The following is a 12,206-nucleotide window of genomic DNA, read 5'->3' as shown; positions in this document are numbered from 1 at the left end:
GAATTAGTTTAATGAATTCAAGCTTACTTCAGGCTATTTAGCTTTTTTCATGGCTGGTCCTACAGTTGCTAAATTTGTGAAAATCTCCCCTTCAAGTCACAGGGAACTATAGAACATAATGCTTGAGACTATCTAGTTTTCCAGCTTAGTATTTATAAGGTCAAAAGCATGTTAATCAGTTATCTCTTACCTTCACAGCTATACAGGGCCCATCAAGAGTAGCCTTTTGAAGACCAGGCACATTTGGACTTTCATTTCTCTTCAAAAGCTTAACATTATATTTATTTCCTCCTGCAAAACTCTGAAACAAATTACAAAACTGATTACTGACAGAACAGTTAAATGCAGTTGTGATTGAAACACAACTTCAAATAGCTTTTCATAAACTAGCACTCATTTGTGAAAGGAACGGCACCCTACTGGAAGTTTATAATACTATCAATGTTTTCCAAATGCAGATATCAGCTTTAAACATTTGATGTCAGAAAAACTACAAAAGTAAGAACAACAAAAGAAATTAAAACAGTTTTCAGGATATTTGCTAACTCTTAGAATGCTAAACTAATTTCCTGGCTGCAGAGGTTCCAGGAATGAGGGCACAGTAGCACAGTACTGATAAATAAAGCTGTTAAAGAATAAAAATTGACAGACCTAGGCATAAGATCCTTCAGATAAACAACAACAGAATTCATTGACCTGCTCACTGGGTAACATTTTTAAATACATTGATCCAAGAGTAATAAAAAAGGTAATGCAATAAATATCAGAGTAGATGTACTCAATATAGGAAGGAAAATTACCTGTTTAGTTGGTATTTTTTGTGAAGGACCTTCATTTCTTAAACCTTTAGAATCTTCTTTGACTATAAATACATTTGTTCAAAGCATTAGCATAGCAGAAAATGCTTCATTCCTGCCTTTAATAAATCTACAGTCATCAAAAATACTCTATTTATCTAGTTACACTGGAATAGAACTACCTTTGAGTACTTAATAGCAGCATACTTTTTTTCCAATGTAAAGAAAAAAACATCAAATGCATGTGACTTGTGCGGGAAATATGATTTTTACTTTTGCTGCAAATGACTGCATGCAAAACATCTATTAAAAGTGTGATAAATTTAAAAGAAAGCAGGTAAATTGCTTGATTAAAAAACTTGCAGGGTTAGTTGTGGATTAATTTAACATGCTTAAAACAAACAAGATCTGGTCCCATGGAGTTCAGCTGGACCAGGATTTGACAGAAATAATCATAATCAGAGGGTTGTAAACCATGAATGAAGTATAGCCCTCTGCTTGTAAAATACTCATGATAAAGAAAATCCAGTAGATACTTTAGCAATCAAAAAGAAAAATCAAACTTTTCAAACCTAAGTTTCTAATTACAGTACTTACACTTTTTAAATGGCTCCTGTTTTTTCTGCTGGCCTTTAAGACTGTTCTCACTGAAGCCTGATTTATAAAATTGGTTACCAGCTCCTGGCTTTGCTTCTTGAGGTAGAATTGTGCTCTAGGAATTGAAACAATAACACACTGAATCTCAACCACAAGGGAGGTATGGGATCATTTACGATAGTAACATCAAATCAGTACTTCTCTCCAGGATTCTGAATGAGGCCATATCTTACTATGCAACGCTAATATTTAATATTGACCTGAAATCTTTAAATGAGTGCTGTATTTAGTAAACACTGATTATCTTCTGGACTTTCTACTCAACTGTCCATTTATAATAATACACATGCAGAATACTTCTACTTTGAATGGACTTACATGAAAATGTTGTTCACTATACCAACCTTTGCATGTATGTTTTGTTGAACAGGTTGAGATTTCCCAGAGCCTTGCAATGATTGCCAGATGCTGCAAAATTCATCATCTTGTTTACTACGAGCCTGACAAAAGAAAAAAAAACCCTATAAATTTAATTCAACTAAATCAGAAATTTATCAGCAACAAGGAAACTGAATCAGAACACTCACTTTGGTTTTTTGATTGCCACCCAAAACTGATCCCTTCTGTGGTGAACTGCAGTTGCCCTGATTGTCATACCTGAGATTATAATGCTGTCTTCCATTCAGTTGCTAAATCATTCATCAAAAATAAAAACCAAAACCAAAAAAACAAACAGATCAGAGATATCTAACTGCTTTAAATTCTCTTTTGTAATGCATGTTTCTTCCACAATATAGGTATGTATGGAGACAGATTCATCCATCAAGCTCTTATTTTCTTGAAAGAAACCACTTAGGTAAAATGAAAAAAAATAAATAAGGTCTATGACGACTTAGACTTATCCATGCCTTCCTGTCATTCGGTGTACTACATTTGAAAAACAAATTGATTTCACATAGAATTGCAAGACAGCATAGGAAACTTCAGGTTAAATTCTGTTCATCCACAGCAATGATACCACACTGATCTAGAGAAATCATGACATGGAATGGGAGTTGAAAGAAAAGGACTGTTATCTATCTGTCAAGGTTGCTAATAAAAAGGGTATTTGTTGATGCTAACTGCTGCTGTGGAAAGCTGTAACACTTCAAGCCATTTTAAAAGAGGCATATCTTGAATGGCATCAGCTCTTCTGATTTAACCATTATGTTTATCTACTTCTACAATAGTATAAATTGACTTGAGCTACTGTAATTTTAGACATAGTTCAAGTTCAAAACTGCAGCAGTTTAGCTCAGTTACACATAAAAAGAGAGGACAGACATAACAGGAAATATATGGGAACACCTTATACCCAACAGTGGCTTATTAGCTTATTCATTAATTGAATATTAACTTAATTTATGCAGGTTCACACCCTGAGATATTATTTTTACAATGTGGACACTTGACTGATAACAATTTATGAGACAAGGACCATGAAACTGCTGCCAAAGGGAAAAGGTTTCACTCTTGCATGGATCTGAACAACTGCCTCCATAAACACTCTATAGGACTGAATTACTAAGCTCTGCCTAAAAATGATGAGGTAAACCAAAATTGTCAGACTCCACAAAGATCCGAATCAAAGTAACAGTTATGTCTAGAGAAAGAGATAAATGACAGAGAAAGATCTTACTCGGGTAGGAACAAAAAGAGAACGAGGAGAATGGTTGAGGCCTCCTAGATGCACCTTTTGTGAGCATACAGATGATGGAACAGATGAGTAAGAGTTATATTGATTCACAGCTGGTTGTGGTTTCACTATGGCTGTCAATTTCTGGTTGCCTGTTTCTGACCGATTACCGTGAGACAGATTAATTAGGGCACTTGATGGTAGACGATAACCTCTGGCAGGTGAGCACCTAAAGAAAAACAGAAAAAGACAAAATAGTTGTTTTATGTAATCATATCAGCTGCTTGCAAACACTTAAAAAGACCCCAAAAACAGTAGCATCCTTTAAATTTGGTGCACTCCCATACTGAACCCAGCGCATGTCCAGAAGAAGCATCACTTTAGTTGGACCCAGTTTACCCAAAGTCTGTATAGATTGGACGCTTTACTTGGCCTTTTTTGGTGCTTTTAACTAATAGCAGATTAAATCAGCTTTTAGATAAAAGCACCAAAAAGCCATGTTGAAGCATCTGATCTATAAAGACGCTGCGGAACCAGGTAAAAGTAGTGTGCTGCTTCTTCCAGTAAGTGGTCAGGGATGCCTGATGCCTTGATACAAGGGAAAAGGAAATGACTGCAGGAGATCCAGAGGGAATTACAAAAGAAGCTGTCCCTCCTGCCATAAGGATGTGTAAGGAAAAAAAAACCTATTAGAGTGAAGTAGGAGCCATAGATAGGTATTTTGGACTCCTCAGCATGTAGAAAGCTGTTAAGAATTTCTGTTAGCTGATATTCAGACTATATTAATAATCCACTCCTAGGAAGAGAGAGCAAATTAAACACATTGGTTGTGTTGGTTTAGTTGCACAAATGGAGAAACTAAGGCAGGCAGCACTTTAAAAATGAAAGCTTTTATTATGAAGCAAAACTTTGCAACAAGGCAAATTCTGCTGCTATGGAACATAAAGGGCACTGCTTACGCTGTTGTACTCACTGCTCTGTCCTGTCCCTTCGTAGCTGCTAATAAAGTGAACGTGGGTTCATGAAAGCTCGTGGTCTTTACATATTTTATTTACTCTATAAGAGAGGTTGGGAACGTTTCTGGGCAGAATGCCAAAAACACCGTAACCTCTACTTGTAAGACGTTGGAGTGTCTGGGGTGGACAGCGGGAGAGAAACGAGGGGCCCGATACTTGTTGTGGCAGTACAGCCCCAGCCTCTTCCTTGCCATCTGTTCCAAGGCATGCATGCCAATCAAAATGCCTTAGCATGCCATGTTCTGGCATGCATGCCATGGGGTTGCCTACTTCTTGTCTATAAGGTGCATATTCGGCTTCCCTGTCTAACTTAGGACTCAAACTACTAGTTACTAGGGATATGTGAAGCTTTGGTCCCCAATTCGATTGGTGGAGATTCGGCCTGATTTGGTGGCCGAATCTCCGAATCCAAGGACCCTTTAATCTCTCCGAATCAGAACCCTCTGAATTGATTTGGAAAGATTCAGAAAGATTCGGACAAAGACAGCTTTAAATATTTTTTCTACATACGTCTAGGTAGCAGGGGCTCGTGAATGCTGCAATACTGGGGCGCATGGAGTGTCCCACAGAAGCACGGGGAGCTCCCCAGCACGCTGAGCAGCAGAGCTGGAAGTGGACCAGAAGCACTTCTGGTCCACTTCTGGGTCCACCAGGGAGCATGCTGCCTGGCATGCCACCAGGCATGCTGACTCAGCAACTGGTGCCTCCTGGGTCGGGGGGGGAGAGAACCTGGGTCCCCACAGCGGCCAACTGCTGATGCAGGGGGCCCCTCCAGCATGCTCCCTGGCAGACCCAGAAGTGGACCAGAAGTACTTCCAATCCACTTCTGGTTTCACCGCCAAGCACGCAGCCCCCCCACGCACTCCTGTGAGACACTCCATCTGCCCCAGCATTACAGCAGTCACAAGCTGCGCCTGCTACCTCAAAGTATGTAAAAAAAACTTCTAAAGCTGTGTCTATATCCAAATAGCTGATTCTTCAAATAAGCATCGAATCTTCAGATTTGGATTTGGCCAAACTGAATCAGGGACAGTGATCCAAATTAACGAATTGAATCACTGTCCCCGGTTTGGGCCAAATCCAAAAACGAATCAAATATACGAATTGAATAGGGCCCGTTTCACACACCCCTACTAGTTATCCTCTTTTTATAATTACTTACCATATTTCACAGTGTATCGGTCTACCCCCAGCTTTCTGATCTGAAAGGTGAGGATTTTCATTGGCATGGTGTACAAGTTGGGGCTGTGGTCAGAGCTCAGCTGGCGTGGTCCCATCTTTTGTAAGCAGTGCTGCTGGCGCCACTCACAAGGGATGAGGCCACGCTGGCTGAGTGCTGAGCCTGTCCCCATCCCCTGCAAGCAGCATGTCCCCAGCTGAATGCTGAGCCTGGCCCTGGCTCCAACCCCTGCAAGCAGCACTGAGCCCAGCACTGCTCACAGGGAATGGGGATGGGGCTGGACTTGGCTGGTGTGACCCCACCCCTTGTGAGCAGTGCTGTCTGGGCCACACCAGCACCGCTTACAGCGGATGGGACTGCACCACCCGAGAACTGAGCCTGGCCCCACCCCTGCAAGCAGTGCTGGGTTCACAGGGGCTGGGGCCACGCCACCCAAGCGCTGAGCCTGGCCCTGTCTGCCGCGAGTGGCACTGCCAAATGCTGAGCCCACTGCTGTTTGCAGGGGATGGGGACAGGGTTGGGCTTGGCTGACACTACCTCATCCCCTGTGAGTGACACCAGGCTTGGTGCTCAGCTGGTGCAGCCCCATCCCCTGTGAGTAAGCTCTGGTGTGGCCGAGGCAGCATCGCTTGCAGGGGATGGGGCTGTGCCAGCCTAGCAGTGAACCCAGCTCCATGCCTGATTTTTTGATGTGGCATAGTGTATAAGTCAAGTTTGATTTTTAAGACCCCAAAACTGGGCTTCAAAACCCAACTTATACACTGTGAAATACAGTATATTCAGTATAATCAAAATCATTTACTCTTTTATGGAGGATTTTGGATATTATTTTTCACATTCAGGTTACACTATTATAAAAACAAAGTGCTACACTATTATAAAAACAAAGTGCTCTATTTAAAGTGTGATGAAAGACAGTCAACTTACATTTTATAAATGATTTTAATTTAGAAGCAAATCAGAGTGAGGCTCTGGTCCAGTGAACACTTTCCTGAAACACATTCTGTTTTTGTGAAAATGTCCCTAGCTCAAAGAGTGAGGGAGAGAAATAAAGAAAATCTAGGCAGTAAAAGCAGATTTGACCAACTGCATAGAGAAAAAGTTCTCTGGAGAGGCATCTAAAAATTTTCATACTAGTCAATTTAAAGCCAGCAATTTTAAAATTCAATTATTTATAACAAGGGCATGAAATCAGTACGAGCAAACAAACCTTATTGTTAAGCCTCCAAGGAATTCTTCATCAAACAATACTTCAAAGAGCACATCTGTTTCTCTATTGGCTGCAGAAAAATGAAATACATGGTAAGAAATCATCTATGTATCCAACTAGTATTAACTACATTTAGTGTTATGAAAAGACAGAAAACTCCAAATTATGAGTTTGACTATTAGGAATAGTTTTTTCTACTTTCCCAAAATGCCGCTGACCTTTGCTTTTGGTGTTTATTAAGTAAATGAAATGAACGTAGTTTTCCCTGTTAATTGCTGACTCCTGTATAGTTTAATGCTGAAAACATTTTTATACAGTATTTAGTTCATTCTCTTTAACAGAATGCTGCTCTCATCTGGAAGAAGGTGCAATGGGAAGACCTTACAACTGCAAGTACCAATCTACTGCCAAGAACCAGAGGAAATCCATGTACATGGTGATTAAATGTTATACACTATCTCAGTAATAAATTTAAAGCAAAGTCATCATAGGAAAGAATGTTTTTAAAGGCCTTAGCCACAAGAATTAGGTTTACCTGAAATGATTTTTTCACAGGTTTAAGAGGTGACTTTTAAAATGCCAGACTACTAATAAAATCTACTGTAATGGTCCTCATGTTTTTCATGTATAATTTAAACAGATCTCTATATAAGGTGGTCCTGTCTTGGGATCACAACAGGAGCATCATAACCATTAATACAAGTAGCCTTTCCAAGATGCACTACTGTTCCTTTGGCTGTGGGTTGCCAGGAGGCATGCACAACCTGACAGGGTTGTCCCTGGAGTCAAAATGCATTTGCACACACAATATATGGGGGGGGGGGATGCAGAGTGTTAGCACATTTCATCTTGCATCATTCATAGGTACTTGAAGTAGGACAATGGATTTGTATGTCTGTAGAATCCCGGGAAAGGCAGGCCCAGGGGCAAACCAACAGGTAGTGGGGACCACCTCAGGGAGCAAGGGTGCTTATCCAGTATTTCTCAGAAAACAGATCTTACTAGTTGTGCTTTTGCATCTAAGTACTTCAAAACAGGTGCCAAAGTGTTATGAAGGATCCTGGTGCCAGAGAAAAAACAACTGCAAGAGACTCAGTAGAAAAGAAGAGCTGAAACAGGACCCAAAGCAGATGCTAAGAACTTCTGCCCAGTGTTAAGATGAGTTGTATTTGGTGCAGTCCTATATCCAATCCAAACTTCAGGAATTCCTTTGTTATAATTCTCTATACATTCTATTATCCTTTTCTTTTTACTTTTGCATTTATCTGCCCAAACATTCCTGATTTCTCTTTTTGAGCTATCGTTTTTTCACTGATTTTTCCATCTCACTCTTATTAAGGGAGACTAAAGGGTAAGTAGTTCCTCATTTGACCATAGAACCATTTAATATGCAAAACAAAATATCCTGAGCCTCCAGGTTAGAGCTGGACTGTCCATTCAGTTATCATATCTTAAATTCACACCTTATGCTGAAAAAACTTTCAAATGTAGAAAATCCCTTAAATATGCCAGTAGGAACCTGAAGTATAATTACAACTTGAGTGAAAAAATTTAGTATTGTTTATAACTATTTTTAAAAAAGCGTTGCTTTCATATCAACAATATAGCTGATATGTGATTGCTATTATAGGGAAAAACTTTACCTCCTTTAATTCCTACAATGGTACCTCGGAGACCAACTGGAACAGAGAAGTTTTCCCTCACATTGACAATACGATCAAACAGTCGATACTCTGCATCTCGATCTGGAACAACCCCATTCTGTTGTTCTAAAGGCTGATATTAACCAAAAGACTGCATTAATTCTAACAAAAAATGAAGAATAAAATCAGACTAAATTCATAACTATGTGAAGCAGTTTTAAAACTTTCTAAAAAAGTTCTGTAACAAGATTCCATATTTTTCAGGAAACAAAATTTTGAATTGTTCTTGCAACAGTTATGTAGAAAGTTCACAAGCCATAACAGAAATCATATAATAGTGCTGCGATTATGGAGCTACCATGCTACTCATCCTCCTGGACAGGTCCAAAGAGTTAAGAGAAGGCAACATAGTGATATACAAATTCAGCCTGCCTTGTCCCAGTACCATGGCTATCTATGAGATATCCAAGAGAATCAAAAGCAGGTTGCTGTGAAGTACCTTGTATTCTTTCTGCATATTACAAAACTGTGGAGGAAAGCTGTAGGTTCAAGGAGGCAAAGCAGAGTTGACGTACTTAACAGAGTTCAGTTAGTGTAATTTCTTCTTCTTTTCCAGCAAAAGTAATTGCTATTGCATATCACCATGTTCAGGCTGATTCTCTAGAGCAGGGGTGCTCAAACCCTGCCTCAGGGACCAGATCCAGCCTGCAAGGCTCTCCCTGGGTCCGAAAATTTGGGTGTCAGGGGAGCGGTGATAAAGTTAATTGCCAATTCCCTGCTGCCAAATTTCTGGGCCCATGGGGAGCCCTGAGGCCCAGATAGTGTGGCACTGTGTATTTTGTTTGGTGTACAGTGCAGGTCCCCCATCAAGGCATGCAGGGCCAGGTGAGGGTGGTGCTGGCCCAACCTAGGCAGGGGCAGTATGGGCCTGATCTGGGTGCATGGGGTCCAAAGAAGCCTGTCAACAGGCTTTGTGCCACTCATCCAGCCACTGCTTTAGAGCACCTCAATAAATCTCCTTCAAGTTATGCAATAGAAATGTTTTTACTTTTTGAAAACTGATAAAAGTATTTAATTTAACAAATTTGACTTTAAGCTTTAAAAAGGTTTAATGTAAAAAGTAATTTTATTTTTAAACAAAAAAAGCTTCTCAAATCACTTACCCTATATAACAAATGGGGTTTCACTGTCACTCGCACCTTCTTGTTACTCTTTCTTTGCTGGAGGAAAGAAACAAACCAGGAGTTTAAAAAGTGATTTGGTGAAGTTTGAAATGTATGCCATTGTTTTGTAATATCCTAAATTAAGATTTTCATTAACAAGAAAGGAAGTCAGTTTAGAAACTGAATTCCTCATTCAATAGGAAAAATTAGATTAGAATTCAAATTGGTTTCAAAGTGATTTCACAAGAAAATAGTACCAAAAAATTAAATCCTTAAGCTATAATTTAAGGTGTGTTCAAATTGAAATGCATTATTCAAGTAAGCAATATTCAACTTGGAAGATGTACTTTAGAAATAAGGGTATTCCTCATTAGGGACATACAGCTGTCACAAGACTTAGAATCATGCTACAAATTTGATATTAAAAACCCCCATCTTTAAAATAACTGGACTTTAACATGTTAACTACAGAGGTTAAGAAGTCAGATGCGTGCATTTAATGGATCCCAAGAAAAATTAAAAGTTAACATCACAAACTGACAGAAAGCAGATTTAGGCTAAATATCAGGAAAACTTTTTCATGGTAAGGCTGGCCAAAATTTGGAATGGGCTTCCAAGGAAGGTGGTGCTCTCCCCTACCTTGAGGTCTTTAAAAGAAGGCTGGATAGGCATCTGGCTGAGGTCATCTGACCCCACCACTCTTTCCTGCTTAGGCAGGAAGTCAGACTTGATCTGTTGAGGTCCCTTTTGACCCTTGCATCTATGAATCTCTGAGTCACTTACCTCTGGACTCTAGCAAACAACATATAAAATATCAACCACATCTCATGGGACTTCATGGCCTGGAAACTAATAGTCCATTTAAAACTTGCCCTTGCTCTCACATACTTCCCTGCCACCTTAAAGAGAATTTTTATGTTTGCCATTCCAAAGAATTCAAGCCATTTTATTGTAGTTTGAATAAAGTACTTGGAAAAATATGCACAATTGTTTTTAGTTCATTATGAAGTAAAACATTTCATACCTTGCATTTCTCTATTTCTTCTTCAATTTTCTCAACTATAGCTGCATCCAAAATTTGTAAGTCACAAGATGAGCGAGACAAAGCACTGACAGGATGTGCTTTCAGCCAGGCAACAATTTCTTGAACTCTCTCAGCCCTAGGCAAGAGAGGATTTCATACAAATCAAAATGACTGAGGGTTTACATAGTATGCACCACACCAGGTTCTTCTGTTTGTCACCCAGCTACTACAGTAATAGGCCTGCTTACAAATGCATTTAAGTGTTGATAAGTATTGCAATACTTTTAGCAACAAAAAATTTAACTGAACCATAAAAGGCTTCAAAAGTATAAGCCCAGAAATTCTACTTTCCAGACTGAAAATGACTATTTAAAAAAAGAAAAATATTAAAACTAGCCACATGAAATGAACAAGAATTTAAAAAAGTTATAACTGAACTGTACAGATGTGAAATCTGAAGTAAATTCTTGGGTTCCAGAAACAAAACGTACAATGCCTTGATAATTTTGTCAGAGTCATCCTAGAATGATTCTGTTTCTACAGCCAGCACTCTTAAATCTCTCCTGCTCTCATTTTTCTGTTCACCCTTTCATGCTGGGCAATCTTCCAGACTTCAGATACTTCAGCAACTGGAGTATTTTCAAACATTTTTACTACATCAATATTTTGAGCTTAGTATTTGGGACAGGATGGTTCCAACCATTCAGAAGTAACTGTATTTTTTTTGCTCTTGTGTTTATTGAATCAATAACTAGATCAATTGTTAGGGGCTATTTATTGGAGAGATGTAAACATAGCTCACCCATTCTCATCCTCACCAGGCCAAATGTCATCTTCAAAAAATATATCTTCTTGACTATTTTTGGCTATATAACTGAAGAGTTCAGGGACCCTAATAACAAAAATAATAATAATAATGACTAGTTTCATAAAGTCACAAATAAATTATGATAAACTTCAAAACAATCCCAATAAGTAATGCAATAGCTTTTTAGTAAAGAAGTCTTATTTGCTATATTGCTGGTGTAATCTGCTGACAGACACAAAATCAGAGCTCTGCCCTAAAACCATTCCTCACTAAGAGAATGGAAGAAAAGGGAATTTCTCATGTGCATCTTACAAACCCAAGACGCAACAGTGGATGGCTCTAGAAGGGTCTGTATAGTTCATTTTGGCTAGAAGAATAGATTGTTACAACATGGGAATATTTAGTAAGGGAAGTAAACTGAAAAATCTTGTATGTTCCATCTCTAACCTCACAAAATAAATTACTTGAGTTGCAAGACAAAATGTTACGTACTTATAGGAATGAAAAGAAGGTTCTGGAGGGGAACACCGCCGAGATGGGAAACCACTCTAAATCCCTAGGGCATCTTTAGACGTTTGTTTTCTAAGCTATTTCCCCACACTCTCTCATTCACGTTGTAGTTCTACATTACTGTCTCTGCCAGAGGGTATAGAGTGATTAAGTGTTCTTTTCATTATGATTTATCATGTGCACTGCATACTGAGTGATAGCAGTAGTAGTCTAAAGATGTACCAGAGTAAATACTAGAGCAGGACTTTCCAACTGGCAGTAACATGTGGCCCATGAGAGGTTAATGTGCAGCCCTCAGACTCTTACCCACCTGCCAACGCCTTATTTCTCTGACAGCTGCTGCAGTCAGGTCTCTAGGCTCTCCAATTCCAGGAACTTTCCCTTCCTGCTCCTACACTAGGGGGTGTGGTGGTACAATCTATAACTGGTCTGGTCCTGCAGGGAGCAAACCAGGAAAGCCAAGGCTGCAACTGAACTCCAACTAGCTTCGAGCATCAAGGACAATAAAAAGTCCTTTTTCAGATATGTGGGGAGCTGGAGGAAAAGCAAAGGCAACACTGGACCCCTGCTAAACCCCATGGGG

At 39.4% G+C, this 12,206-nt stretch overlaps 1 protein-coding gene across 4 annotated transcripts in view; it reads right to left on the bottom strand.

Annotated features, from left to right (window-relative positions):
* XRN1 (5'-3' exoribonuclease 1) overlaps nt 1-12,206 on the bottom strand; it is a 58,369-nt gene that overhangs the window by 8,571 nt on the left and 37,592 nt on the right. For 3 of the 4 annotated variants that reach the window (XM_019532985.1, XM_019532982.1, XM_019532983.1), the window contains exons 26-35: nt 11,108-11,197; nt 10,306-10,441; nt 9,282-9,338; nt 8,119-8,251; nt 6,476-6,545; nt 3,073-3,298; nt 1,799-1,894; nt 1,395-1,509; nt 801-862; nt 191-301 (exon numbers count right to left, since the gene is read on the bottom strand). In XM_019532985.1, the coding sequence (XP_019388530.1) occupies nt 191-301; nt 801-862; nt 1,395-1,509; nt 1,799-1,894; nt 3,073-3,298; nt 6,476-6,545; nt 8,119-8,251; nt 9,282-9,338; nt 10,306-10,441; nt 11,108-11,197 (1,096 nt within the window). The remainder of the gene's footprint in view (nt 1-190; nt 302-800; nt 863-1,394; nt 1,510-1,798; nt 1,895-3,072; nt 3,299-6,475; nt 6,546-8,118; nt 8,252-9,281; nt 9,339-10,305; nt 10,442-11,107; nt 11,198-12,206) is intronic. The other variant, XM_019532984.1, reaches the window with a different exon arrangement.

This window comes from Crocodylus porosus, unplaced genomic scaffold, assembly GCF_001723895.1.
Source record: "Crocodylus porosus isolate Cpor-Errol unplaced genomic scaffold, CroPor_comp1, whole genome shotgun sequence".
In the NCBI taxonomy this organism is placed as follows: Eukaryota; Metazoa; Chordata; order Crocodylia; family Crocodylidae; genus Crocodylus; species Crocodylus porosus.
The sequence above is the reverse complement of the archived record's forward strand: the minus strand, read 5'-3'. Positions and strand labels throughout refer to the sequence as shown.